Source organism: Taudactylus pleione, unplaced genomic scaffold, assembly GCF_031769625.1.
Source record: "Taudactylus pleione unplaced genomic scaffold, aTauple2 ptg000048l, whole genome shotgun sequence".
In the NCBI taxonomy this organism is placed as follows: domain Eukaryota; kingdom Metazoa; phylum Chordata; class Amphibia; order Anura; family Myobatrachidae; genus Taudactylus; species Taudactylus pleione.
In genome coordinates, this window is record NW_028284450.1 from 741,027 (window position 1) to 766,680 (window position 25,654).

Consider the following 25,654-nt stretch of genomic DNA (forward strand, 5'->3'; position numbering starts at 1 on the left):
TCCAGAAGTTTGTGGTCATCCAAAAAAGAATGGCTGTAGACTAGGACCAGCATGCAAGCTATATACCCTCCCAGAACAAAGAAACTAGATAACGAATTTCCATTGGATCTTGCTCGTGGACACTCTGGTATGATGCAGGTCATTGGACAGTTCATATAGCATCACTAGAGGCATGTCCCAGTTCTTCAGTGTTGCTTTGTGTGGTTTTCCCACCGAAGAACTGGTTTAAACTAGTAGAAAAACACTACATACATTTTCACCATTTTAACCTCTATTTTCATATTGTTCATATCTTGCAAATGCATGATGCGATTTCCTTGCGGATCGAACTGGAAATCTGCAAACAAACAGTGCTTTAGAATGGTACCAAACATGATATGTTTACTAGCTTATGTACCATAAATATTGTATACATTACATTTCACAACATGATTATTCGCTAATATAACCTCTAATATTAAGCCTTTAATGTGGGGAACCTTTTTATAAGTTTTGGTATGTGTAAGTGTAAGGATATTGCATGTAGTCGCTAATATGCGTGGTCCGTTTTATGTGTAGAGTGCTTTGTTAAACAGCACAACTGTGCGTCTTGTATATTATATGTATGATTTAATGTGCGTATGAGGTATGGTAGGACTTTTAACAGTATACGGTAGCAATGCGTTCGCACTATGCTAATAATAGCATATTAGCATCGCACACAATGGTTTCATGCTGACGACGCAAAATGGCGGCGTCAGGGGCAACCTAAGATGGTATCGCTCGATTTTAATTTTAAGATCTGGTCTCAGCCAATCATCCAGCTTCGACAGTCCACCCTTTGATAGCAAACACGCTATCTGGTCTTAAATTTATTTTTAGTCTTACACTATGAAATATTATTTAATGTTATATTATGGGATGGCACAATGTAGTCATTAAACCATCAATAATGTGTCTCTGGGAAGGACATAAAACTACCCTTATAAGCACACCGCGGATCTTGGAAGATGTGGGGATGCACCTAACCTATAAAGGAAGTCTTGAATAAGATAAGGACTTACATTATTTAGGATGTTTAAAATAACATTTAATAATACATTTCATGCATGGCTAAATCTATACATCATCTGATGGTACATTCTAGTTCAGGATTGTAATGCAGTTCTTCATTTATCTTAGTATGCATATTATTACTACTAACCACCAACATAATTTCATTCTCTCGGTTTACTTTAGCATTATATTTTCCACACTTCACAGCAGGAACACATCTGACACATAAGCCAATTACTAAGATGACAACCAATATGAGGATCAGGAGTTTACCTACACTAGCAATAATTTCCTGGATCCACTCTCCTAGACTGGAGAACCATTTTACAGGGTTCAACCAAGAGAACCACTCTTCTACCTTTTTGCTTACCTCAGCCAATGAGGCATTATTGTTCTTTCGAAAATTCCCATTTCAACTGCAGAATTTCATCCATCTTCCGGTCTATCACCTCCTTGGGGTCACTAGTGTTATTTGTGATGTACGTGCAACACTTGACACCAAATTGGGTGGCTAAAGTCACACAGTACCCTCCAGTGACAGCTGTTAAATAATTTAATACTAGTCTATGTTGCACAAGTTCTTTCTTGTAGGCTTGTAACTCCTTACCTGTGTACCTAAACGTGTCATCATACATCTCGGTGATATTATCTATTAAATTAGCAAGATCTTGAATGTATCTAAAATTTTAAGTACCCCGAGCGATCCTAGTGGGATCTAATGCTACTAAAACTTGAAAGCCAGTTGTTTTGCTAATCAACTGTGTGGCTGTATGTACATCACCAGGTATATTTCTTTTGTCTCTGTGTTCATAATGTGTGTGAAGATATGGTGATGGTGTGTTTTTATGAATTCCAAGCATTTCACCATGTGTAAGGGTCATAACGTCTGGGAGTACCCTTCCAAGGTAACATAAACCTTCTGAACTCTGAGAGAGCCACTTACATGCTTTCCTTCCACATATAAAATACACATCACTGGGGAGAAAGTAAGGAATAGAATGCATCATAATCATTGAACACATTTCCCTAGCAAATGATTCTCTCTCAGGTTCTCCCTTCTGACTGACACACGTTTCTGGTTGTATAACCCTGGCACAGTACCCTTCTGGTACCCTACCAACCATTTGTTTGTGTCACTACGTGTATACCAATACTGGAAGTGTGTGCGTAAAAGTTCAAAATTTATAGTTTCATTATCAGCTCTTAGTGAGAAGTTCATTGTCTGGTTATTCCCAGTCACCTCCCAACTTCCTGGTTTGTTGAAGTTGGTGATGTTCAAACACAAAAGTGATCTATCTACTTGGTACTGGTGGAGTTTAAAATGAGGGGGTTTGGACATCAGAAATTTTCCATCCAGCATTGCCCTTGTTGCAATTCTAAGACCTCAGAGACAGTTAATGGAAATGGCACTAACCTTACATTATGTTGTCCCTGAGGCACGTGAGAGCACACCCAACAGTCAGTCTGGTTTAAAACTTTGCCCACCATGATATGATAATCCTCTAAAGGATACCCACCTCAATACTGGTTATACTTAGGTTGGCACCGTTGGGTGCATCTCTCATCAACTAGGGACCCACAAAACTCACAAATACAATATTCCTCAGATGATAAGCCTTCACAATGTCTCCGAGTTTCCAGGCTAACAGATCTCTTAGCAATTACTGTACTGGGTTTGGTCAGATACCGCCCTTGTGACTGTATTACTCCTTCTCCCGACTCCACCCCATCGTTATCATCATCGACCTCTCCCTCCATCATCTGACCACCATTACAGAAACAGTACATCCCGAACCAAACAAGGATGATGAGAACTCTGGAAGAAAATAGGAACGCAACCACAGCCCGCCATTCCATTGCTGGAATAATGGGCTATAAATTTCCCTAGCTCCGGTGTCTCACTGCAGCCTTTATCTCTCCCGGAACAAGCTCGCAATCGACAGGTCCACGTTATCTGCTTCGACTCCGCCTTGTATCTCCACCGGATAGTTGACCTTTCTGCAGTGAGTGGAATGGACCCAGGTATCTCTCTGCCACTTTCAAGGATGTCGTACTTGTCAGCAACACTTGATACGGACCTTCCCACCGATCTGTCAGACAACCTGAACGTAAGAAATTCCTGATCATAACAAATTCTCCAGGTTCAACATCATGACAGTTTGTTTCTGGCATATCAGGTGACAACAATTTCAGTTTCTGCTGCTGCTGTTTCAACTGTTTACTCATTGTTATAAGATACCATACAGTAACCTCGTTGTTACTCTTCAAATCTTCCTGTGAACTTATAATGAAATGAGGTTGTCTCCCAAACTATCTCAAAGGGGGACAGATTAAGAGGGGGGCTAGGAGTTGTCCTGATGCTATGAAGGACTAGCGGTAAAGCTTCTGGACATCCTAGTCCAGTTTCTGCCATGATCTTACTCAGTTTATTTTTAATAGTACCGTTCATCCTCTCCACCTTGGCGCTGACTTGCGGTCGGCAAGGGGTGTGAAGTCTACTATTAATACCCATCAACTTGCACATGTTCTGGAAGACATCTCCGGTGAAATGAGTACCCTATCACTTTTTATGATTCTAGGGATACCGTACCTGCATACAAATTCCTGAACAATCTTTTTAGCAGTAAACGCAGCAGTATTAGTGGCAGCTGGATATGCCTCAACCCAATTAAAAAACACATCTGTACATACTAATACATACTTGAGATTCCTGCAGGGTGGTAATTGGATGAAATCAATTTGTATTACCCGAAAAGGTCCATCTGTTGGAGGGATGTGAGATGGCTTGGTTGGTATTGTTTTTCCTCAAGCATGTCAAGCGGGACATTGCCCTCTTCTCAGCTTGGGAAGAGAAACCTGGTGCACACCAATACGCCCTGACCCACTTGCACATACCTTGCTTTCCCAGGTGAGTCAGACAGTGCGCAGCCTCAGCCAAGCTTGGGTAGTATGCCTTGGGTGCCACCGGCTTACCTTGTCCATCTCTCGAGTCCAGAGGACTCTTGCCCACATCCCTTAGATCTCCAAACTGCCTTTTCCTGAATGGAACACAAATTTTGCATCTCAATTAATTTCTGCATATCAATCGTTTAAAACATCATCATTTGGTTAATTGGCTTGTTCACTCTTAAACCTGCTGGCCATTTGGCAGCTTTGTCTGCCATGTTATTGCCCAGTGACACCGGATCGTCCTCACAAGTATGGGCTTTACACTTAGTGACGGCTACTGCCTTTGGATTTTGAATTGCTGTCAACAGTCCTACAAAATCATGCACTACCCCGAAGGCATACCTGGAGTCAGTGTAGATGTTAGCTAACTTACTTTCTGCCAGTTCACACGCTCTCCTTAATGCCACCATTTCAGACACTTGGGCCGAGTGAGGTGGAACAAGGGGTTTGGCATCTATAACATCCTTGTCATTTACAACAGAATAACCTGTACATAATTCTCCAGTGTCAGTTTGTCTATGACAACTCCCATCCGTGTAAAATGTCACATCTACATTTTCTAAAGGTGTATCACGTATGTCAGGTCTTGCAGTAAAGGTCTGATTCAAATATTCCATACAATCATGTGCATCAATATACCTGCAGAACTCACCTTCCACCAGCGACTCACCTCTCTCCACCCTTTGTGCATATGGTAAATACGTTGCTGGGTTTAACATACTGCACCGTTTAATGTGATATTTGCAGGTGCTATTAGAGCTAGTTCCCATTTTGTGGACCTAGCTGAGGAAACATGTCTGGTTTGAGCAGAATTCAGCAAAGCAGATACAGCATGGGGTGTATAAACAATCATATGATGACCTAATACGACATCCTCACTCTTACTGACCAAAAGAGCAGTTGCTGCTACACTTCTTAAACACGTTGGGAGTGATCTTGCCACAGTGTCCAGTTGTGCACTGTAGTATGCTACAGGTCTACTGACATCACCATGTTTTTGTGTGAGGACACCTGCTGCGCATCCATTAGCCTCCGTACAATATAAATCAAAAGGTTTTTCATGATCTGGTATTCCCAATGCAGGTGCTCTTGTCAGACTATCCTTAAGGTTAAGGAAAGCCTGCTCTGTTTCCTCAGTGTTTGTGACACTGTCAGGTTTTGTGGATGACACCAGTTCCTGCAAAGGTAAGGCCAAAATAGAAAAACCTGGGATCCATGATCTGCAGTATCCACACATGCCCAAGAAGGTACGGATTTGCTGTTGGTTCTGCGGCAGTGTTATGGTCTGTATGGCCTGTATTCTGTCAGTAGTCAGATGTCGTAGTCCCTGGGTTAGGCAGTGTCCCAAGCATTTAACCCTGGTCTGGCATGGCTTTAATTTGTCCTTAGCAAACTTGTGTCCTGTCTGTGAGAGGTGAAGCAACAGTAATTTAGTATCATTTAAACATGACATAAACGAATCACAACAATAAATCGTCCACATATTGTATTAGAACAGATCCATTGGCAGGTTGAAAAGATTCTAAACAGTCGTGTAAGGCCTGGGAGAAGATACTGGGGCTGTCTATGAAGCCCTGGGGCAACCGTGTCCATGTGTATTGTACTCCCTTGTATGTGAAAGCAAATAAATACTGACAGGATGAAGCGGGACAGAGAAGGAGGCAGAACAGAGGTCAATGACAGTAAAATTGGTTGCATTTGGTGGGATCTGCATGAGAATGGCATCTGGATTTGGCACTACAGGGAATTGGCTCTCTACTACCTTATTAACCCCTCTAAGGTCCTATAACCCCTCCAACCACTCTTCTGCAACGGAAAAATGGGACTATTGGCTACACTAGCTGTACAGACTTAAATCCCCTGCTGGAGCAATCTCTCAATTATGGGATACACCCTTAACTCCACCTCTGGTTTTAAAGGGTACTGAGGAATTTTTGGAGCCTGTCTTCCCACCTTTAAGTTGATCATTACAGGAGCTACATTTGCCATTAATCCAGTGTCCTGTCCATCTTTGGTCCAAACGAACCCGGTATTTGAGATAACATCTCCTTTACCTGTGATGGACTTTGCTCTAGAATGGTAGAGTGAAGAATTAACCTTTGTGGAGTGTCCAATATATCCCTTACCTTGTGCGCAACTTTCTCTGGGATATCTAAAATTCTACCATCAGGGGTACAATAAATGACACATCCCATTTTACACAACAAATCCCTTCCCAGAAGATTAGTAGGAGCCGCCGCTGCCAGGAGAAAGGAATGCCTGGTATGCAATGGCCCTATAGTAACCTCTGCAGATTTGGTTAAAGGATAATGTTGCACTTTAACCGTTACACCCATTACTGGTACTGTCTTGTCCTGTAAATTGGATGGAGATTTTAACACTGATCTGGTCGCCCTTGTGTCTACAAGAAAAGTATTTTTAGTACCAGCTACATCAACTGTCATTACAGGTTCTTCCCTAGTACTCCCAGTTAACCTGACTGGCTGCAGACTACAGGTGTGACCTAACCCCTAGAGCAGTCTATCCTGCGCCAATAAAGCATTTACTGCCACTATGTGAGCAGGTGCTTGCTGAAAATTTCCTGCATACTGGGGATGGTTTGGAATTCCCTGGTTAAATGGTCCCTGTTTCTTTGCTTTACAGTCCTTGATTAAGTGTCCCCTCTGGTTGCAGTTATAACACTTTCGTGGTGAGTATGGTTTGAAAGGTTGTTGTTGTGTGGGTTGGGGAGTGTGGAAAGATAATGGCTGGGGATGTGGATATGGGGGTAGTGGCTGTGTGTGGAATGTGTTCTGAGGCAAGGTATGTTGATATATGTTTTGTTGTCGCATGTGATATGTGTGGTATGGCTGTGTAATTTGTGACTGCGCAGGATGATGTGTATTGAGAAATTGTAGCTGCGCAGGTGAGTAGGTGTCTGGTGGCTGTAAATGCATTGTTCCAAGAGCTTGAATGCTAACAGCCATTAGCTTCTCACTCTGTGTTTCATGCTTCTTGTCATGTTCAATAGAAGTTTCCCTGAGGGTGTCTACCGTAATACAATTCAACCCAGAATGTGAGGTCTGAACCCTGGACTTTAGATTGTCTTTAGGACCTTCCATAAGTACCGTATTGACCATTTCCCTGTGGTGTGTGCTATCTTTTATGTCCTCTATCCCAGTGTACTGGGTAATAGTCTGCAGCGCTCTGGTGAAATAATCTTCTGCACACTCACTCTCCTTCTGTTTAATTGTAAAAATGTTACTCCAGTTAACTACCACTGGAAAATATACGGCCATTTGGGTGATTATGCGGGTTATGTTATCCTGATTGCTTTCATCAGTTAAGGGACTATCTCCATCCAATACACAAGCCGTGATAAACTTTTTCAAGTCGGTATTGTGTGGAAGACATGCCCGTAATACCACTCGCCAATCTTTGTTAGTTGGCTCGTGAGCATTACCTAAATCTTTTATAAATCTCTGGCACTTTGCTAACTCTTTTCTAGTGTCAGGGAAATCTGTCATTATGGAATGTAGCTCCGCTCTCGTCCAAGGACAATGCATTGCTACCTCCCTTGTAGGCACTACACCACGTGCGTCCGGATTCCCATTGGGAACTGTTATTGTCCGGACTGGATGCATGCCTACCACACCGTTACCTTTGGCCTTTGGTACTTCGGGGGTTCAGTCTAGTACTGCAGCGTATGATATTATTTACACCAGTTTCTGCTACTGTTTCTGCGGGTGGTAGCACTTCTGCTACTACTATTGGTGAGGGCACTTCCTATACCTGCTGTGAAGGAACATTTAACATTTGCACTGCATGAGAAATGGCTGACATTACAATAGGTTCATCATCTGCTTCATGAACATTTTCCTTATAATTACTCAGGAGCGGGTACATGTTACTTACTACGTTTTTATAATTTTTGGTATGGGCTGTATCTTCACTTTCCACCGCATAGGGCAGTGGAGGTGCACCCGCGCTACTTCCGCAACGCTACCATGCCGTGCGTACGCATTCCCTTGTGGCACGCACACAACGCTATTTTGCCACATGTTTCCCTCATGCTGCCACAGTTTCAAACAATCGTTATGTTCTACTCTTTTCTTCAGAGATTTCACCACACAGATGCTATCTCTAACATTGTTCAATATTTCCTCATCAAAACTGCCAATCTTCGGAAAAGGTTTTACACACTTTCTCGTCATCTTATTCCATACACTACAGTGCGCATTTGCATACGCTCCGTACTTAGTATGCATTATATGGCGTGCCGACCCTGTCAGCTCTTCCACATGCAGCGCATCGTCCACCCTACCCAGCGAAAGCCTGGCACCCATCTGGGAAACCGCTAAGCAGTTTTCGCTAGTATGTGGACCGGCGGATGACATTTCATAAGCTGCGTCCGCTCAACTTCACCTGCTGTGTACAACCAACCCGTTAATCGTTACAGTTAACTTACACAACAAGCAGCAGAATGCCGCCTATACAATATCCTGCCTTCAGGATAGGGAACACAAAGTACCTCCTACCCCGCGGGAACACACAGTACCCCATAAAAAAAGAAAATCCCTATATGAGTACTTTCCACTGCTTGGCAGTGATTTCCTCCACCACAACTCAGTTCACATTCACGATCTGCCCTGACCGTGTGGTTCAATCACAATGCGCAAAGAACCTAACTGATCATTGAATTCTGCGATCACACTCAGAGCTGATTCACCTCTAGGGAACACAAAGTACTCCTTTATATGCAATACACCTGCTTTTCTGTACCCCAGGAAACACACAGTACTCCTAGGTCCAGGGAACACTCAGTAACCCCAGTAAATGGGGAACACACAGTACCCCTATTCTCACCATACATCTACGTCTATCATGCACCTTTTCTGCACAGAAAATAATTTAATCTTTTTCTCAGATATGGCAGTATGATTAAGAGACTTAAACAATGTAATCACGCTATCAATACAACAATGCAATCTTAACTCTTTTGTTTGAACACGTGGCAGCAATACGGAAACACGTATACGCTATTGTGCCCCTAGTCGATATACACAATAATGCGACTGATGCACAAGAGCGCAGAAATAAAAATTACGCTATTTTGCGACTAGTCGCATACACAATAATTCGACTAACACACAAAACACAGACAGACAATCCTTTCTCTCTTGTCCCCAGATTCCTAATCAGCGCCCCTTTAAGATCACACAATAAAGGACATCGATTCCACAACAATGAATGGTAGCAGGGTTTCGAACACAGTGCGTTCTTGCCTGCTTATGGCGCCTTCCACCCTGTAGTTGCGGAATCAAGGTACGTTTGCTATCGTGTGGATCAGGGTGGCGTGATATCAGCTGCGAGCCCCCATATATGAATACCTTAAAATCGCTAGAGAGAAATAATCGCTGTCCAGACAATAATTGTGGTTCCAACGCACAAAAGTTCTTATTGCAATAAAAGAAAGTTACAAGCTTTCATCTAGCACAATTAGTTCAAAGGCAATGAAATACATAATATGATACAGCCCAATACATACGTGTGTGCACCGGTCCCAGAAAACAGTCATCAGTCCAGAAGTTTGTGGTCATCCAAGAAAGAATGGCTGTAGACTAGGACCAGCATGCAAGCTATATACCCTCCCAGAACAAAGAAACTAGATAACAAATTTCCATTGGATCTTGCTCGTGGACATTCTGGTATGATGCAGGCCATTGGACAGTTCATATAGCATCACTAGAGGCATGTCCCAGTTCTTCAGTGTTGCTTTGTGTGGTTTTCCCGCCGAAGAACTGGTTTAAACTAGTAGAAAAACACTACATACTTTTTCACCATTCTAACCATTATATTCATATTGTTCATATCTTGCGAACGCATGATGCGATTTCCTTGCGGATTGAACCGGAAATCTGCAAACAAACAGTGCTTTAGAAAGGTACCAAACATGATATGTTTACTAGCTTATGTACCTTAAATATTGTATACATTACATTTCACAACATGATAATGTGGGGAACCTTTTTATAAGTTTTGGTATGTGTAAGTGTAAGGATATTGCGTGTAGTCGCTAATATGCGTGGTGGTTTTATGTGTAGAGTGCTTTGTTAAACAGTGCAACTGTGCGCTGTGCGTCTTGTATATTATATGTATGATTTAATGTGTGTATGGGGTATGGTAGGACTTTTAACAGTATGCGGTAGCACGATGGTAATAATAACATATTAGCATCGCACACAATGGTTTCATGCTGACGATGCAAAATGGCATTGTCAGGGGCAACCAAAGATGGAGTCGCTCGATATTAATTTTAAGATCTGGTCTCAGCCAATCAACCGGCTTCGACAGTTTGTATTATGAGCCAATATTGTTTGACCATACCCTGAACACAGGGTTGGAGATATGCATCCAGGTAAACCAATGTGGCTGGAAAAGGGAACCCCGGGCAGAGATGGGTCTGCCAGGGGGATTCTGTAACCTCGCGCTTTAGAGTGTAAAAGGTCCTTCCTGACCTCCTAAGAAATAAGGTTATTATACACAGTCCTCAAATATTTTGTCAACCACTTTTATAAACACAACTTTTGGGTTTGCAGATAACATTTTACACGTGGTGTGAACCCCCAACTGCCTATTTATCTCTTTTTGTCATCCCTGTGTCCTGCACTACTATAGATCCCTCTTGTCTGCCATCCTGATTATACTATCCTCTTACTTAAAGAGAGCCATGAGTGCCTGATGTCCTGGCTTTGTTATATTGTGGCTTAAGGTGAGGCTCCATACCCAATAAAGCAGCGATCACAAGACGCACAAAAGTATTTATTGAAGAAATAACAAAGGATGGTTCAAACAGAGATCTTGGGGCCAGGTCTAATTGTTTAGGTAGGTAGTGGTGTTATATCAAAGAAGTTTGTGAAAATGTTCTCTTAACTTGAGCCGTCTTTGTAATTAATACAATCCCGTTTTGTTCTAAGAAGTACAGAGGCTACATTAAAATGAGGTCCTGGCAAATGGGCTTCTTTCCCAAACCTCTGCCTTTTATTATTTTTGCCCCTTCGCATGTATTTGCATTTGTATTTTCCACTTGGGTGCGTGTCTTTACACCTTAAGGAACATTTGGTTAACGTGTGTATATACAGTTAGGTCCATATATATTGGAACACTGACACAATTTTCATAATTTTGTATCTTTCTGTCACCACAATGGATTTGAAATTAAACAATGGAAATGCAATTGTATTGCATACTTTCAGCTTTAATTCAAGGGATTCAACAAAAATATTGTATGAAACGTTTATGAATTGCAACAATTTTTATACACCATCCCCTATTATCAGGGGCTCAAATGTAATTGGACAACATAATCATAAAAAAAATTTTCATTCTTAAGAATTTTTCGAGGATCCTTTGCAACGAGTGCCTGAAGTCTGGAGCCCATGGACATCACCAAATGCTGTGTTATCTCCTTTGTTATGCTTGGTCTGCAGCAAGTGAAATGCATGCTCGATTGGGTTGAGATCAGATACTTGACTTGGCCATTACACAATATTACAACTCCTGCGCAGTATGTTTAAGGTCATTGCCCATCTGTACCACAGTACAAAGTTTCGTTCAATCAACTTTGCTGAATTTGACTGAATCTGGCTAGACAATATATCCCTACACAGAATTCATCCTGCTGCTTCTGTCTTCTATCACATCATCAATAAACACTAGTGACCCAGTGCCATTTGAAAGCTATGCATGCACATTGCATCACACTGTCTCCACTGTGTTTTAGAGTTGATGTGATATGCTTTGGATCAGAAGCTATTCCGAGCCTTCTCCATACTTTTTGATTCCCATCATTCTGGTATAGGTTGATCTTCGTTTCATCTGTCTAAAGAATGCTGTTCCGGTACTGGGCTGTTTTTTTAATTGTTTTGTTTGTCTTTTTTATTCTTGAGGCTTATGAATGGTTTGACCCTTGTGGTGATCCCTCTGTATTTGTTTTCATATAGTCTTCTCTTTATGATAGACCTGGCTAATAATATGCCTAGCTCCTGGAGAGTGTTCTCCATTTGGCTGGATATTGTGAAGGGGTTTTTCTTTATCATGGAAAGGATCCTGCAATCATCCATCACTGTTGTCTTCAATGGATGTTTAAAGCTTTTAGTGTTACAGAGCCCCAGTGCTTTTTTTTTATCAGAATGTAACAAACTGTTGATTCCATTGGCAAATGCAGGGGGGGGGAGTTTCCAGTTGCTGGAATCCCCCCCTACCCTCCAGGCTGGTATTTAAAATTTACACCACAATGGCTATATTGTATAATATGATTTTACTAGAGCTGCGGCCTCAAAATTCAGTATAAGGAACTTTGTGGAGCTTTGCACTCCATTAGTGCACCAGACCAGATTTGCAATAGGATTTGCGCAATCCTATTGCAAAAGACACAATGCGGCATTCGCTCAAAAACTCTTTATGGTGTTATATGTGACAAGTACAAATGGGGAAATCAGCCTGTACTCAAAAAAGTCAAACTAAGATAGGGTAATAGTGTAGAATTGTATAAGTGACCATAATCAAAGGGTTTGGGGTTCTTAAATTGTGTCAAAATGGCTGTTCTATGCATTTTATCTAACAATTAAAAAATTATAAACAGCATTACTTTTTGCCCAAATTAAATGCTGTATTTAAATTGGGGGGGTACAATTAAAGTGAGTGTAAGTATATTTTTGTGTCATAAAGGTGAATTAAAAATAAATGTTAAATACTGTATATACCTGTCACTTGTACCTTCAAACCTAAAACACCTATCCCATCCATGTAGCCCCCCAAAATCCCCTGACAACATGTATATTCTTCTTAATGACATTGACACATACTGTGTAGAAGAGGAAGAGAGTGTGCACCAACTCTACTGGTCCTGTGTCATCTTGGTTATGAAATAGAGACAATTAACTTTGTACAGTTGGTCGTAATTCTTAGTAAAGAAAATTTCCAAGTATATAATCTTTTAAATACATTGAATTTCAATATACAGTTCTAATAATTGATTTTTTTTAGTGATTGATAAAGAGGTTTCCTCATACACCTAGCGTCTATACGCCCTGAGAGGAGTAGCGTATTGTAGTTTCCTTTTAACTTTTGCATCTCAGTTGTATCACAAATGCAGTGAAAAGCCACTCACAGTGTACTAAAGACCCTAGGCTGTGATGTTAACTACGTAGCAATTGTTTTACAGACGTGCAAAGTCGCAGATGAAGCACAAAGGACCATGGTGTGAGATGAGGCAGCTCTTTTTGCACAAACTCAGACTCAGTCAAATTGATCAGTGTAATCTAGCAATGTATTTTTAATGCTCCCAGTTGTTTTATTAATGTGAATAAGATGATATTTTGATCAAGAAGGATGGTCAGCGTGGCGTTAGAGCTGGTGCACCAAGAGGGGTTATTACATCAACAAATAATCAAGAGAGAGGTCTTTACAGGAGTTTTAAGACTGAATATGGTGCATCAGGATCAGCAATAATGTTGTCCAGTATTCATGTGAATATAATGCAAGGATTCATTGTAGGTATAATATAGTTTGTAGCCAGTGCTTTTTTTCTGATGGTGCTCAACAGTACTTTTTTTTATTTATCTAGGAATAAAACCCAAAAACATAATTGCTGGTCTATTTTAACATTACTTCCTTGAACTTGTATCACCAGACTAGTCAATTTCAGCTACTGTACTTAATAGACTAGGGAGACACTAACCTTCAGCAGTTTAGGCGAGTACCTGTACCTTTTTTTCCTAGTACTGGTATCTTTTTTCATAGAAAACAAAGCACTGGTTTTAGGTAAATTGTGAATACTGCTGTACCAGGAGATTTTCAGTAACTTTGGGGCCCTCTAGTGCAGTAAGTACAAGAGGACTGTTTTCATTGTTGTGAGGGTAAGGAGGTCAATACAAGTTTACTCTGGATTTACATTGTGAGTCTGAAATCGGTGCTCCATCTGTGCCAAGAATAGATTTATTGCCTTTACTTAATGTTGCCCTTGGCATGTGATCTAGAGTTCTCAAACTTAAAGTTCTGTTCGCTATGAACCTATTGTTTACTTTAAAAAAGTACATATTTCCAGTTGCATATGGGCCATTTCATTACCTGATGCAGAAATAAGTTGATCAAGTTGGCTAAAACATGACAACAATTGTGATAATTATTCTATAAAAGTACGGTGTAATGTATAGAATATTTTTCTTGTTACTGTTAGCAGTCTGAAAGCTGCGAACCATTAGCTTATGAATACATGATATGTAGGCAGTTAGTATTGCTGAGTACAATAAAAAAAAAAAAAAGCATTGCCAGAAACTCAGTCATGCTTTTGGAATTTTGGAATTTTTTTTTCTTAAGGTTTTACTCATAAGGTTTTATTTTAAGTTGATTGTATATTGTTTACCATGCAATGCTTTTTGAAAGATAATACATTTTCCCTCTATTTCTCGCAAAAGGCTGAAATGGATATTATAGAAAAACTGTCTAAAATGGTGCCATGTGAGCATGAAGACCTGCTGAACATAACCCTGCGGCTTCTTCTGAACCTCTCTTTTGACACTGGCCTGAGAAACAAAATGGTACAAGTTGGACTTCTCCCCAAGCTCACGGTTCTTTTAGGTACACATTTTGCCATGCTTTTTTTATGTTGTTTTTAAAACAAAAAAAATATATATTTTTTTTTCTCATTCTGGTGGAATTTTTTTTTTCTTTTTAAATTGAAATCTACTCTGTGCTTCTTGTTTAGGAGTATTTCATGCAAAACCTTTTTTTTGCCTATTTAAACTTTTGAAGTTTTTGTTTTTAGGTGATTTGAAATTTTTCACCACTACCTTCAACTATTCTCACATCAGTACCAAACATTTCATTACACTTTCCTAGATTACACCTCTTAATCAAGAGGGCTGCAGACCAAATTGCTATAGACTGTTTCATACAGTATGACTGTCCCGAGGCATAAACAGCCATACGAAGTGGGGTTTTCCTTAATGATGGTCAAATGCTATTATATCACATCGCATTTCAAATACTTAGTTAATCACTGCTCGTGACCTTAATACTGTTCCCTTCCCACAGCGATCAGCAGTGGCGTAAGTAGTGTATTTGGTGCCCAGGGCAAAATAAAAAAATAGAGCACCCCCACCCCCCCTATGTGCATGCACAAAAACATGGGCGTGGTCACATGCCACAAGAGGCATGGCCACTGAGAAATGGAGCATGTCACCATGACACACACCCCTTTCTCGTCACTCTGGGAACATTCCTTTCCATTACATATGCACCTTAATGCCCCGAGTAGTAGTGACCCTTATGCAGTGTCCCCAGTAGCAGTGCCCCATGTAGTAGTGCCCTTTATACAGTGTCCCCAGTAGTGCACCATTATACTGTGCCCCCTCTAGTGGTCCCCCTTATGCAGGCCACCAGTAGTGCACCCTTATACAGTGCCCCCAGCCAGTAGTGGTCCCCCCGGTTATGTACTTTATGGACTCATTGCAGAGAGAACCCAATTAATGTTTTAAATGGTACTTGTGTACTTTATGTACACAAGTACCAAAAGTTGTCCCCACCGAAAGAAGAAAGTTGTCCCCTCGCCACGCTTCGTGCTCGAAGGTTATATTCCCCCTCTATGCCCACTTGGATGGTAGGGAATGACGCTGGACACTGGCTGACGTCGGGGTCCTCTCTGTGAAGGGGATGTAGACATCACCATGATTGCTAATAATAACGAGTGTAGGACACTTGGGTTCTCTCTGCAATGAGTCCGTAAAGTACACAAGTACCGTCCCCCATATGCAGTGCCCTTTATATAGTGCCCCCGGCCAGTAGTGGTCCACCTTATACAGTGCCCATGGCCAGTAGTGGTCCCCCCTATGTAGTGACAGACAGAAAATTCTCACGAACTTACCTGAATCCCTGCTCCTGCCGCTGTCTGCTCCTCCGTCCTACCGCTCGGCCCCTCTCTGTATTATGGGAGAGACGTCATGAGCACCGCCTGCTCCCCCCCCACCCCCACCACCGGTTCCACGGCGGCCCTAGTTACGCCACTGGCGATCAGTAATGATTGTTTCTATGGTCATCTTCCAGCAGTGTTAACAGACACCGCTGGAAATAAGTATGAGTTAGAGCTGGTCCAATTAGACCATATAAAATTGTGGTCAAGTTAGATATTGATCCTTTAACCTTCTGCTTGAGCCACGCAGCAGTATAGGCCTTTTATGGCTAATTTAGTCTTCTGGAAACAGATGGACACCTAAATTAATGTACACACAATTGGGGTTGCTGTAGTTCTTGTTATGCCTCAGGTAGTGGAGCAGTGTCAACTCAATAGTAAGGGGCTCTTTGTTTTACTTGTAATGCATGCCTTTATCCTCTAGGATTAATAACGCTCCCAACCAGCAATAACTAAATGCTTAGCTGAGATCTGTACAATCCCAGATAAAGATTTGTCTAGAATTCTGGGAAAAAAACGGATTATGTATTGTTTCTCCTTCTCAGATCTTATTACAGGCCTGCCAGACTCCATGAATCCAATGTATGTTTCTTTCCTTATATGTGTAAGTTATGCTACACAAAACAGTGACTCTCTCCACATGTTGTGGAAGTACTTTGAGTTAGTTAATTACTGAAGTCAGTCAGTATGGCACACAGGTTAAAATAATCCTGCTTCGAAAAGTATGTCTCCTAGGCTAAATGGTCTTGCAATTGTAACATATACAAATACTGTCACCTGAGAGTTGCTTTTTTCCTAGCTCAAAAATATGTGTCCAAATGTTTGCTTTCCTTCCTACTCTCACTGTCTCCTAATGTGCACATCTGGCAATGCAATTATCCCTTTCTAATGCTTAATCTACAGCCATAGGGCTGCCCGCAAACCTTTTCATGGCAGCAGAAGTCGTATGCTTCTTTTACGATCCCGGCACAGATGACATTTATATATATATATATATATATATATATATAACTAAAGTAGTGTGTGTTCCTTATTCCAGTCTATTTGCATTGTGCTCGTTTTATTCTGTCTCTCTACAAACAGTTACAAAAAAAACCTCTAAACTTGCATATGATGTTTAGAGGAGTATGCAAATCTCTGTTAGGGCAAAATAATACAGTTGGATAGTAAATAAATGTTAAGAAAAAATACTCCTTCACATTTGGAGGAATGTTACACCTAATTTCAAGTTTTAGTCACCGGAAATCTGTATTAATCGTAAGTTTCCATATATTCTTCACCAGGTTGGGTATGGGTTCCCAGCGGTATGGAAACTTGCGATTAATATCGATTTCAGATTACTAAAAATAAGTCCCAACAAAAGCATGACGCAACAATTAGTGTTTGTTCTTAGGCAACTTGAAATTAGGTTGGGAATGGGTTCCCGGCAGACTGGATGCCGCCATTCAGAATACAGACAGCGACATCCCGACAGTCAGAATCCCGATACCTGTAGGTACGTATACTAGCCTAACCCCTACCCTAACCCTAATCCTCCCTCCCCAGTACCTAAACCTAACCTCCCCCTCCCCACACCCTAAACCTAACCCTCCTCATAGTGCCTAACCCTAACACAGGGCCGTAACTAGGGTAGCACGACCAGTGACCTGGCACAGGCCAGGGAGCGCTGTTTGGGCTTGTCAATTTTCTTTTTTATTATCATTCTCACTTGTAGCTTCCTCCTCTTTTATCCCCAGCATCTAGTTACGGCTCTACCCTAACCCCTGTACCTAACCCTTGCCTAACCCCCGATACTTACCTTCGGGATGCCGGCTGTCGGGATACTGGAGCCAGGTATGTAGACCGTCGGCGTCCCACATGCCAGGATGCTGACTACATGACCAGTCAAATTTTGTACTATCCAGTTCATGAACTTAGTAGAAATATACTGACATATTCAACCTGCATGAATAAATTGGCTTCATCTATCTTCAAACTAACTTGATAATATGCAGCATAATTAAAATGTGCAAAATGTTTCACTAGTAATTGTGCACAGTTATATTGCATTTATATTACTATGTTGGGATGCACCTTTTTGTGGAATGGTTTATATTGTGACTACTGTGAAAGTGCTCTGTGGAGACCATACTACTAAAGAGGAACAGCATCAGAACTAAACACTACATATACACTAGGGATGTGCGCCGACCTCCGTGTTTGGTTTTGGATCTGTATCTACTTCAAGGTTTTGGATCTGGATTTTTTAAAATAAAAAATAGATAAAAAGTTTTAAAAACAGCTAAAATCATGTAATTTATGCAATCCAAAACCTGAAATTCGGATTTAAAATCCGAATTCCGAACCGCAAAAATCAGGACCGCGACCTGGATTTACCTGGATCTCCTCAGGAGATTAGAACTGCGACTCGGATTTACCTGGATTCACAAAATTCGGGTGGATTCGGATTTCTGCAGAACTGAACTGCACATCTCTAATATACACTAAATATTAGTTTTATTTCTAATTAACAGAATTTCACTGCTATAATAATATTTTATTTACACATTAACAATATACAGTGATTTGTTTCTTTTGAAAAAATAATGTGCATGTGCAAGAAGACATGGTTGTGCAGACAAGGGCTCCACCTAATTTTTTTTTTTAGACCGCATGTACTGTATATACATAAAAAGCACATCAATATACTTATAGGAAAAGTCTCAACAAAATCTGCACAATGGTGAGTCAAAGCTCCTGTTAGTGCTGTTGTTACATAGTCATGTTGTTCTCAGTCCCTGGAGGGATACCAATTCCAGAATTACCTTAATGGTATGATACTGTGTAACGCCATTATTTTAATTTTGTACTAGTGTGTGATAAAATCTGTGGAATTTGCATTCATATTAGCAAATATATGCCAATCAAAGAAACTAATATACAACTCTGCGTTCATCAATAGAATATTTGTAAAGCCTAAGCTCCATACACACAGAGCGATCAGACAACGATCAGATATCGATCTCTGATCGTCCTTCATGTGCTGGATGTTCGATATCAAACATCCAGCACATGCACCAAGCTCCAAACAACTATAACGACCCACGATCGTCGATCGCAGGTTCCTATAGTAACCAGGCTAACCTGCATGCATGGGCGATGGTCGATATCGACCATCCGTGCCTACTAATCGACCATCGTTTGGGGGTTGGAAGGGTCCAAAACATGATATGAACGATAACGATATGATTGATATCGTTATCGTTTTTATCATCCTGTTCTATCTGACGGTGTGTACGCACCATTACTAAATTAAATATGTGCCGCAGTCATATGTGTGAAAATAAAATCTTTGAGAAAAAAGCCGTGAATTAAATGGATGCAATGCTTATAGAGACAATGCATTGAGTTTCTGCTTGTTTAATAGTGACATCTGCTGCCTAAAATGAATATATGTGAATGCTAAAAATCCATCAGTTACAAGGTTCAGGTTATCATGTGTGGCAGGATGAGTTCATTGCAAATCCATGGCTGAGGTTCAATCCCTAAATTGTCTTGATTACCATAGGTTTTTTTTGTGGTTTTCATTTGAGTTAATTCTGTCCACAGTTTTCATAGCATTGTCCACATATGTGTTCTAGAAATGTAACTATTTCAAAATGGTGTACAGAATCTTATATGTAAAATACGTTTGTTTGTCTGTCTGGTTATGCATTCGGACACCCCTGCACCGACTGGGATGAAACCAACACAAGGTGGTACAGTTAGATTCTGGCCAGGTTTTAGGGGAGTTAAGGTCCTACTCAGACCTCCCGTTGGTGTACGCTGAGCAGAACTTTTGCCCATGGACTTTGGGCAGAACTTTGACCTGGGAGCCTGTTCTGGGCCTTGCACTGGACGGATTTGGATGAAAACTTCACAGAGGGGTGGGTCCCGGACGGATCTCATGGCGGAGTGCGCCGGAAAGAACTTTGACCCAGGGAGCCTGTTGTGGGCCTATCACTGGATGGATTTGGACGACATCACATAATTTGGCCAAAAACTTCAGAGTGGTAACATTGGATTGGGTCCCAGAAGACATACTAGGGGTTAAAGTCCCGGTCGGACTTCCTGTTGGTGTATGCTGGGCTGGGCTGAACCTTGAGGGGTTTCAATTGGTCTGGGATTCCTAATGGAGTGGTTGGGGTCCTGGGACGTACCTCACGGCGGAGTGCGCTGGGGAGAACTTTGACCCATTGAGCCTGTTCTGGGCTTTGCACTGGATGGATTTAGACAACATCACATAATAAAACTTAATAACTTGAATATTTAAAACCCGGGCAACGCCGGGTACTTCAGCTAGTACATCATAAACAGAAATCCCTTGAGGTCCTTATTTAAGCTGAGCAGCCTTGGTTTAAATGATATGGGATTTTCAAGATTGCTTGAAGTTATTCCGTCACTATGACACTACATACAATAACGCATTGGGTACATACTATTAAATATATAAGATATATTATTCTGATGCGATTCAGAACCATATATGTATAAATATATATATATATATATATATATATATATGTATATATACGGTACACATTGTCGTTCATTGCATCATCCCATCTGCTGTTTTGTATGGCAGATAAGACGATGCAGTGAACGACACCATGCAGTTACATGCAGCATTTAACAATACATTGCACCGTTATACACCGGATCGTGCAGTGTGTATGGCACACCTAATGTATCATTACATTGCATTGTTCCATCGCTGGGTTTCACCATCATATGATGTATATCCGGCTTAAGCGTTGTGGTGAATAATTGATGCATAAGCTTGTGTAGTAACAATTGTAGCTGCTGGTAGAAAAATCTTTGAGTGGCCATTGTTCAGCGACAGCTGCAACATTATCAGCCACAACATTTTCAGCCACCAATAAGTAGACATTGGTGAGTTGCATCCCTGTGTAGCTACCAGCAGAGAATCAAAAATATGAACCATTTATTGATATGAAAACAGTCAACTGATGTCAACTATAGCTGTTACAAGTCGTGGTCACAACTTGAATCCTTTTAACAGGTTGCCCAGACAAGATGGGGTTACTTCAGTTGTTCCTGTTGCTAGGCGATTGGCACGCCTCAGGAAGTGATGTATTCCACAAGTGCAAACCTGATTGGGACTTCAGCCTATTTATACTCACTGGACTATTGCAGCTGTGCCAACTGTAACGTGTCAGTGAGTTTCATTGGCTTTGCTGCATGGTCAGTTTGTTTCTCCTCGTGATACAGCTCAACAACTTCCATACGGCTTTCCAGCCACACCAAGCAGCTCCTATGCTGCCATCGGCTCATCAACTTCCATACGGCTTTCCAGCCGCGTCAAGCCGCACCCGTGCTGCCATCGGCTCATCAGCTTCCATGCGGCTTCCTAGCCGCACCGAGCAGCCCCCATGCTGCCATTGGCTCATAAACTTCCATACGGCTTTCCAGCCACACCAAGCAGCCCCCGTGCTGCCATCGGCTCATCATCTTCCATATGGCTTCCTAGCCGCACCAAGCAGCCCCCATGCTGCCATTGGCTCATCAACTTCCATACGGCTTTTCAGCTGCACCAAGCAGCCCCCGTGATGCCATCGGCGCATCAGCTTCCATACGGCTTCCCAGCCGCACCAAGCAGCCCCCGTGCTATCATCAGCTCATCAGTCTTCATACAGCTCCCAAGCCACAGTCAAAACCTACATTGTTTTCTGCCGGCTATTGGTGCACCATCGGCACATTTGCTGCATCCCCGGCTCCCAAAGCCATCGACAAAATTTAGACTGTTTACGAACAGCTATTGCCACACCAGCAGCACTATTGCCACACCATCGGCACTATTGCCGCACCATCGCAATTGCCAAAACCCAGATTGTTTACTAACTGCTATTTCTGCACCAACGGCACAACTGCTGCACCATCGATACTATTGCCGCACCATTGGTACAATTGCTGCAACATCGACACATTTGCTGCATCATCAGCTTCCAAAGCCATTTCTAAAGACTAGACTGTTTACTACCGACTATTGCCGCACCATCTGCACAATTGCTGCACCATCGACACATTTGCTTCATCATCAGCTTCCAAAGCCATTTCCAAAGACTAGACTGTTTACTAACGGCTATTGCCGGCACCATCGATACTATTGCATCATCGGCTGCTGTGCTACTTTAAACCGCTTCAAGTTATACCATTGGTCAAATATCCACTCTTCTTTTCTTCAAAGCCTTACCATAACCTGCATCTGTTCCAACTGTACATTTCATCTATTGAATTCCCTTGTACCTTCATGTGAGCCGCTACTACCCCGAGCATAAGTCCATGCGGCCGTCTAAGTACCGGTGAACGAATCCAAGTTCTAAGGGAACAACGGGCGGTTGTTATTGGTGAAGATCTCGCTAGCCGGGTTCTTTTGGTCTCACGTGGAGTAGGCATTGGGATTCGTAACAAGCTGTGCCTTACTATTTCTCCCAACTGAATGTCTGATTCTTCCTTTTTGTACTAGAAAAAACTTTACTGTTGTGTAGTACTAGCTGTGTGCCCAATGTTTCTTATCATTCTTCCTGCTGGGAATAGTCAGGGTAGATGTTCCCAATGATGATCTTCATTAGTAAAGATCACCAAAAGAGGAACAGAGATTGCAAGAGACATGACAGTTCAGCTTGCTAGGTCCAGCTGCTGTTCGGAGATGGCATTCCAGTATATCTTCTAAATAATATTTTCCTTTGGTGTGATGATGTTACCTTGGTACTACCATGTCCCACTGCTAAGCACAATTTTAGTGGTTATAAATATTTAAAATTTGACTATGTTAGGACACAAAGCTAAGGGAATATGCAGCCATCTACCAGGACACCAGTAATCACATGCAGCCAGGTATAAATGTTTAGATTTCGAAGCTTGTCAGCACTGTTGTGTAGTTTGCACTGTATTCATATAAGCATTTTGGCTTAACTTATAAAGAAACTATTTTATTTGGAATTACTTATATTTGTGTAAATAAGACCTACTATTTTATTAAACACGGTTATTGATTCTTAATTGTCTATTTATTTGCATTCCATAGTTAAGATCTCAACTTGATTTTCTGCTGGTTCACTGCTAATTGTAAATTCAGAATAAAGTATGAACTAAATATTCAACATGGTAAAAGCAAAAATATATATATTTTTTCACAAATGATGCAAACATAAATATATATATATATATATTATATATATATATGAGACAAACAAATGCCCTTATATTGCGCTAATTTCTTAACAACTATGAAAGAGATTTAGATTAATACAGCATAAAAAAGGGTGGCTGCACCATTCTCTTTATATCTCTGTTAGACAGATATACAATAGATAGACACCAAAAAATAAAGGAGAAAAAGGGCGCTCGTTTTGACAGTGTAAATTTGTATATATTATAGAACAATCAATAACAGCAACAAACTACGTTCTTTAGATAAAGTATAAACAATACTATCAGCAATCTTGGTACTCCTATAATCAGTCCTAGATGCACAGACAGATAGTGGGTTTTCTCTCCTTTTCCAAGATGTTTTAGAATTTGGAATCTTGTCGATCTTTGAATGTTACGGAATGATGAAAAAACTGCTTTTCAGGATATATGTTCCTTCCTTCAATCATGGCTGAAAGATACCCTCACACCAAAAATACACCTAAAAAAGGGCCAAAAGGCCACTATTAGTGATGGATAAAACACTTCCACAACTGTAGTAAAATTAAGTAATATTTATTTTATAAAAATGATGAATTCCATATGGAGTAGCTTACATCAATTGTAAAATCACAGAAACAGATGAAACCCAATGCGTTTCGTCGTTGAGTCAGGACTTCATCAGGGGTATATCATCATATGACTGAGTCTACAGTCCTAATGCTAACCAGAAGGGCCGCAGCACCAGTACTCATTACGTGCTAGTAGGGCACGTAATGAGTAAGCAAACTTAGCTTGCAGATCCACTTATCAGTTGTGTCTAAAACCAATTTGGCATAACACTCCTTTGGAAAGCTGCTAATGATAGCTCAGCATGCTGCAAGTCTGTTATTGATTCTTAATTGTCTTATTTATTTGCATTCCATAGTTAAGATCCCAATTTGATTTTCTGCTGGTTCACTACTAATTGTAAAACCAGAATACAGTATGAACTAAATATCCAACATGGTAAAAGCTAGAATATATATTTTTTTTCACAAATGATGCAAACATATATATATATATATATATATATATATACATACACAAATTACCGACTCTTGTGTGTAATCCTTGTTAGTATAGTGCTCCCGTGCCTCCCAAGAGTCTGTGGCACTTGGAGTATTTGTCAGATTTTAAAATAACGTCTTTATTGTCCTACGTTTCGGGGGTCAGACCATCGTCAGGCATATAGGGCAAAATAAATATACAAGCACTCCCTTGACGCCGCCGGAGAAGCACGTTAGTACTCCGTGCCAAAGCAAAGGTGACATCATCCGGGTGCGCCCCATCGGCCAACCAATGAGGCAGTACAATGGTAACCATGGCTACCCAGTATATAAGGTATAAGATACAAAATAAAAAGTAAGAATAATAAAAGCATGCTGTTATACAAGAAAAACATATGATGAACATACCATAATACTAATAAATCTGTTGACCACTGAAACGTAGGACAATAAAGGCGTTATTTAAAAATCTGACAAAGACTCCAAGTGCCACCAATTTGTGTGTGTGTGTGTATATATAATAATATGTGTGTGCGCGTGTGTGTGTGTATATACAGTCAGGTCCATAAATATTGGGACATTGACAGAATTTTCATATTTTGGCCTCTATTCACCACCACAATGGCTTTGAAATGAAACAAACAAGATGTGCTTTAACTGCAGACTTTCAGATTTAATTTGAGGGTAATTTCATCCAAATCAGGTGAACGGTGTAGGAATTACAACGGTTTCTATATGTGCCTCCCACTTTTTAAGGGGCCAAAAGTAATGGGACAAACTAAACAATCCTAAATCTAACTTTCACTTTTTAATACTTTGTTGCAAATCCTTTGCAGGCAATTACAGCCTGAAATCTGGAATGCATAGACATCACCAGACGCTGGGTTTCATCCCTGGTGATGCTCTGCCAGGCCTCTACTGCAAATGTCTTCAGTTCCTGCTTGTTCTTGGGGCATTTTCCCTTCAGTTTTGTCTCCATCAAGTGAAATGCATGCTCAATCGGATTCAGGTCAGGGGATTGACTTGGCCATTGCTTAACATTCCACTTTTTAGCCTTAAAAAACTCTTTGGTTGCTTTTGCAGTATGCTTCGGGTCATTGTCCATCTGCACTGTGAAGCGCCGTCCAATGAGTTCTGAAGCATTTGACTGAATATGAGCATATAATATTGCCCGAAACATTTCAGAATTCATTCTGCTGCTTTTGTCAGCAGTCACATCATCAATAAATACAAGGGAACCAGTTCCATTGGTAGCCATACATGCCCACGCCATGACACTACCACCACCATGCTTCACTGATGAGGTGGTATGTTTTGGATCATGAGCAGTTCCTTTCCTTCTCATCTCTTCCCATCACTCTGGTACAAGTCGATTTTTGTCTCATCTGTCCATAGGATGTTGTTCCAGAACTGTAATGGCTTTTTTAGATGTTGTTTGGCAAACTCTAATCTGGGCTTCCTGTTTTTGTGGCTCACCAATGGTTTGCATCTTGTTATGAAC

General features: G+C 41.1%; 1 protein-coding gene across 2 annotated transcripts in view; it reads left to right on the forward strand.

The window, feature by feature from the left end:
* The window catches only part of KIFAP3 (kinesin associated protein 3), a 244,430-nt gene that overhangs the window by 119,365 nt on the left and 99,411 nt on the right, over nt 1-25,654 (forward strand). For both annotated transcript variants that reach the window (XM_088460529.1, XM_088460530.1), the window contains exon 10: nt 14,442-14,604. In XM_088460529.1, coding sequence (XP_088316655.1) covers nt 14,442-14,604 — 163 coding nt within the window. The remainder of the gene's footprint in view (nt 1-14,441; nt 14,605-25,654) is intronic.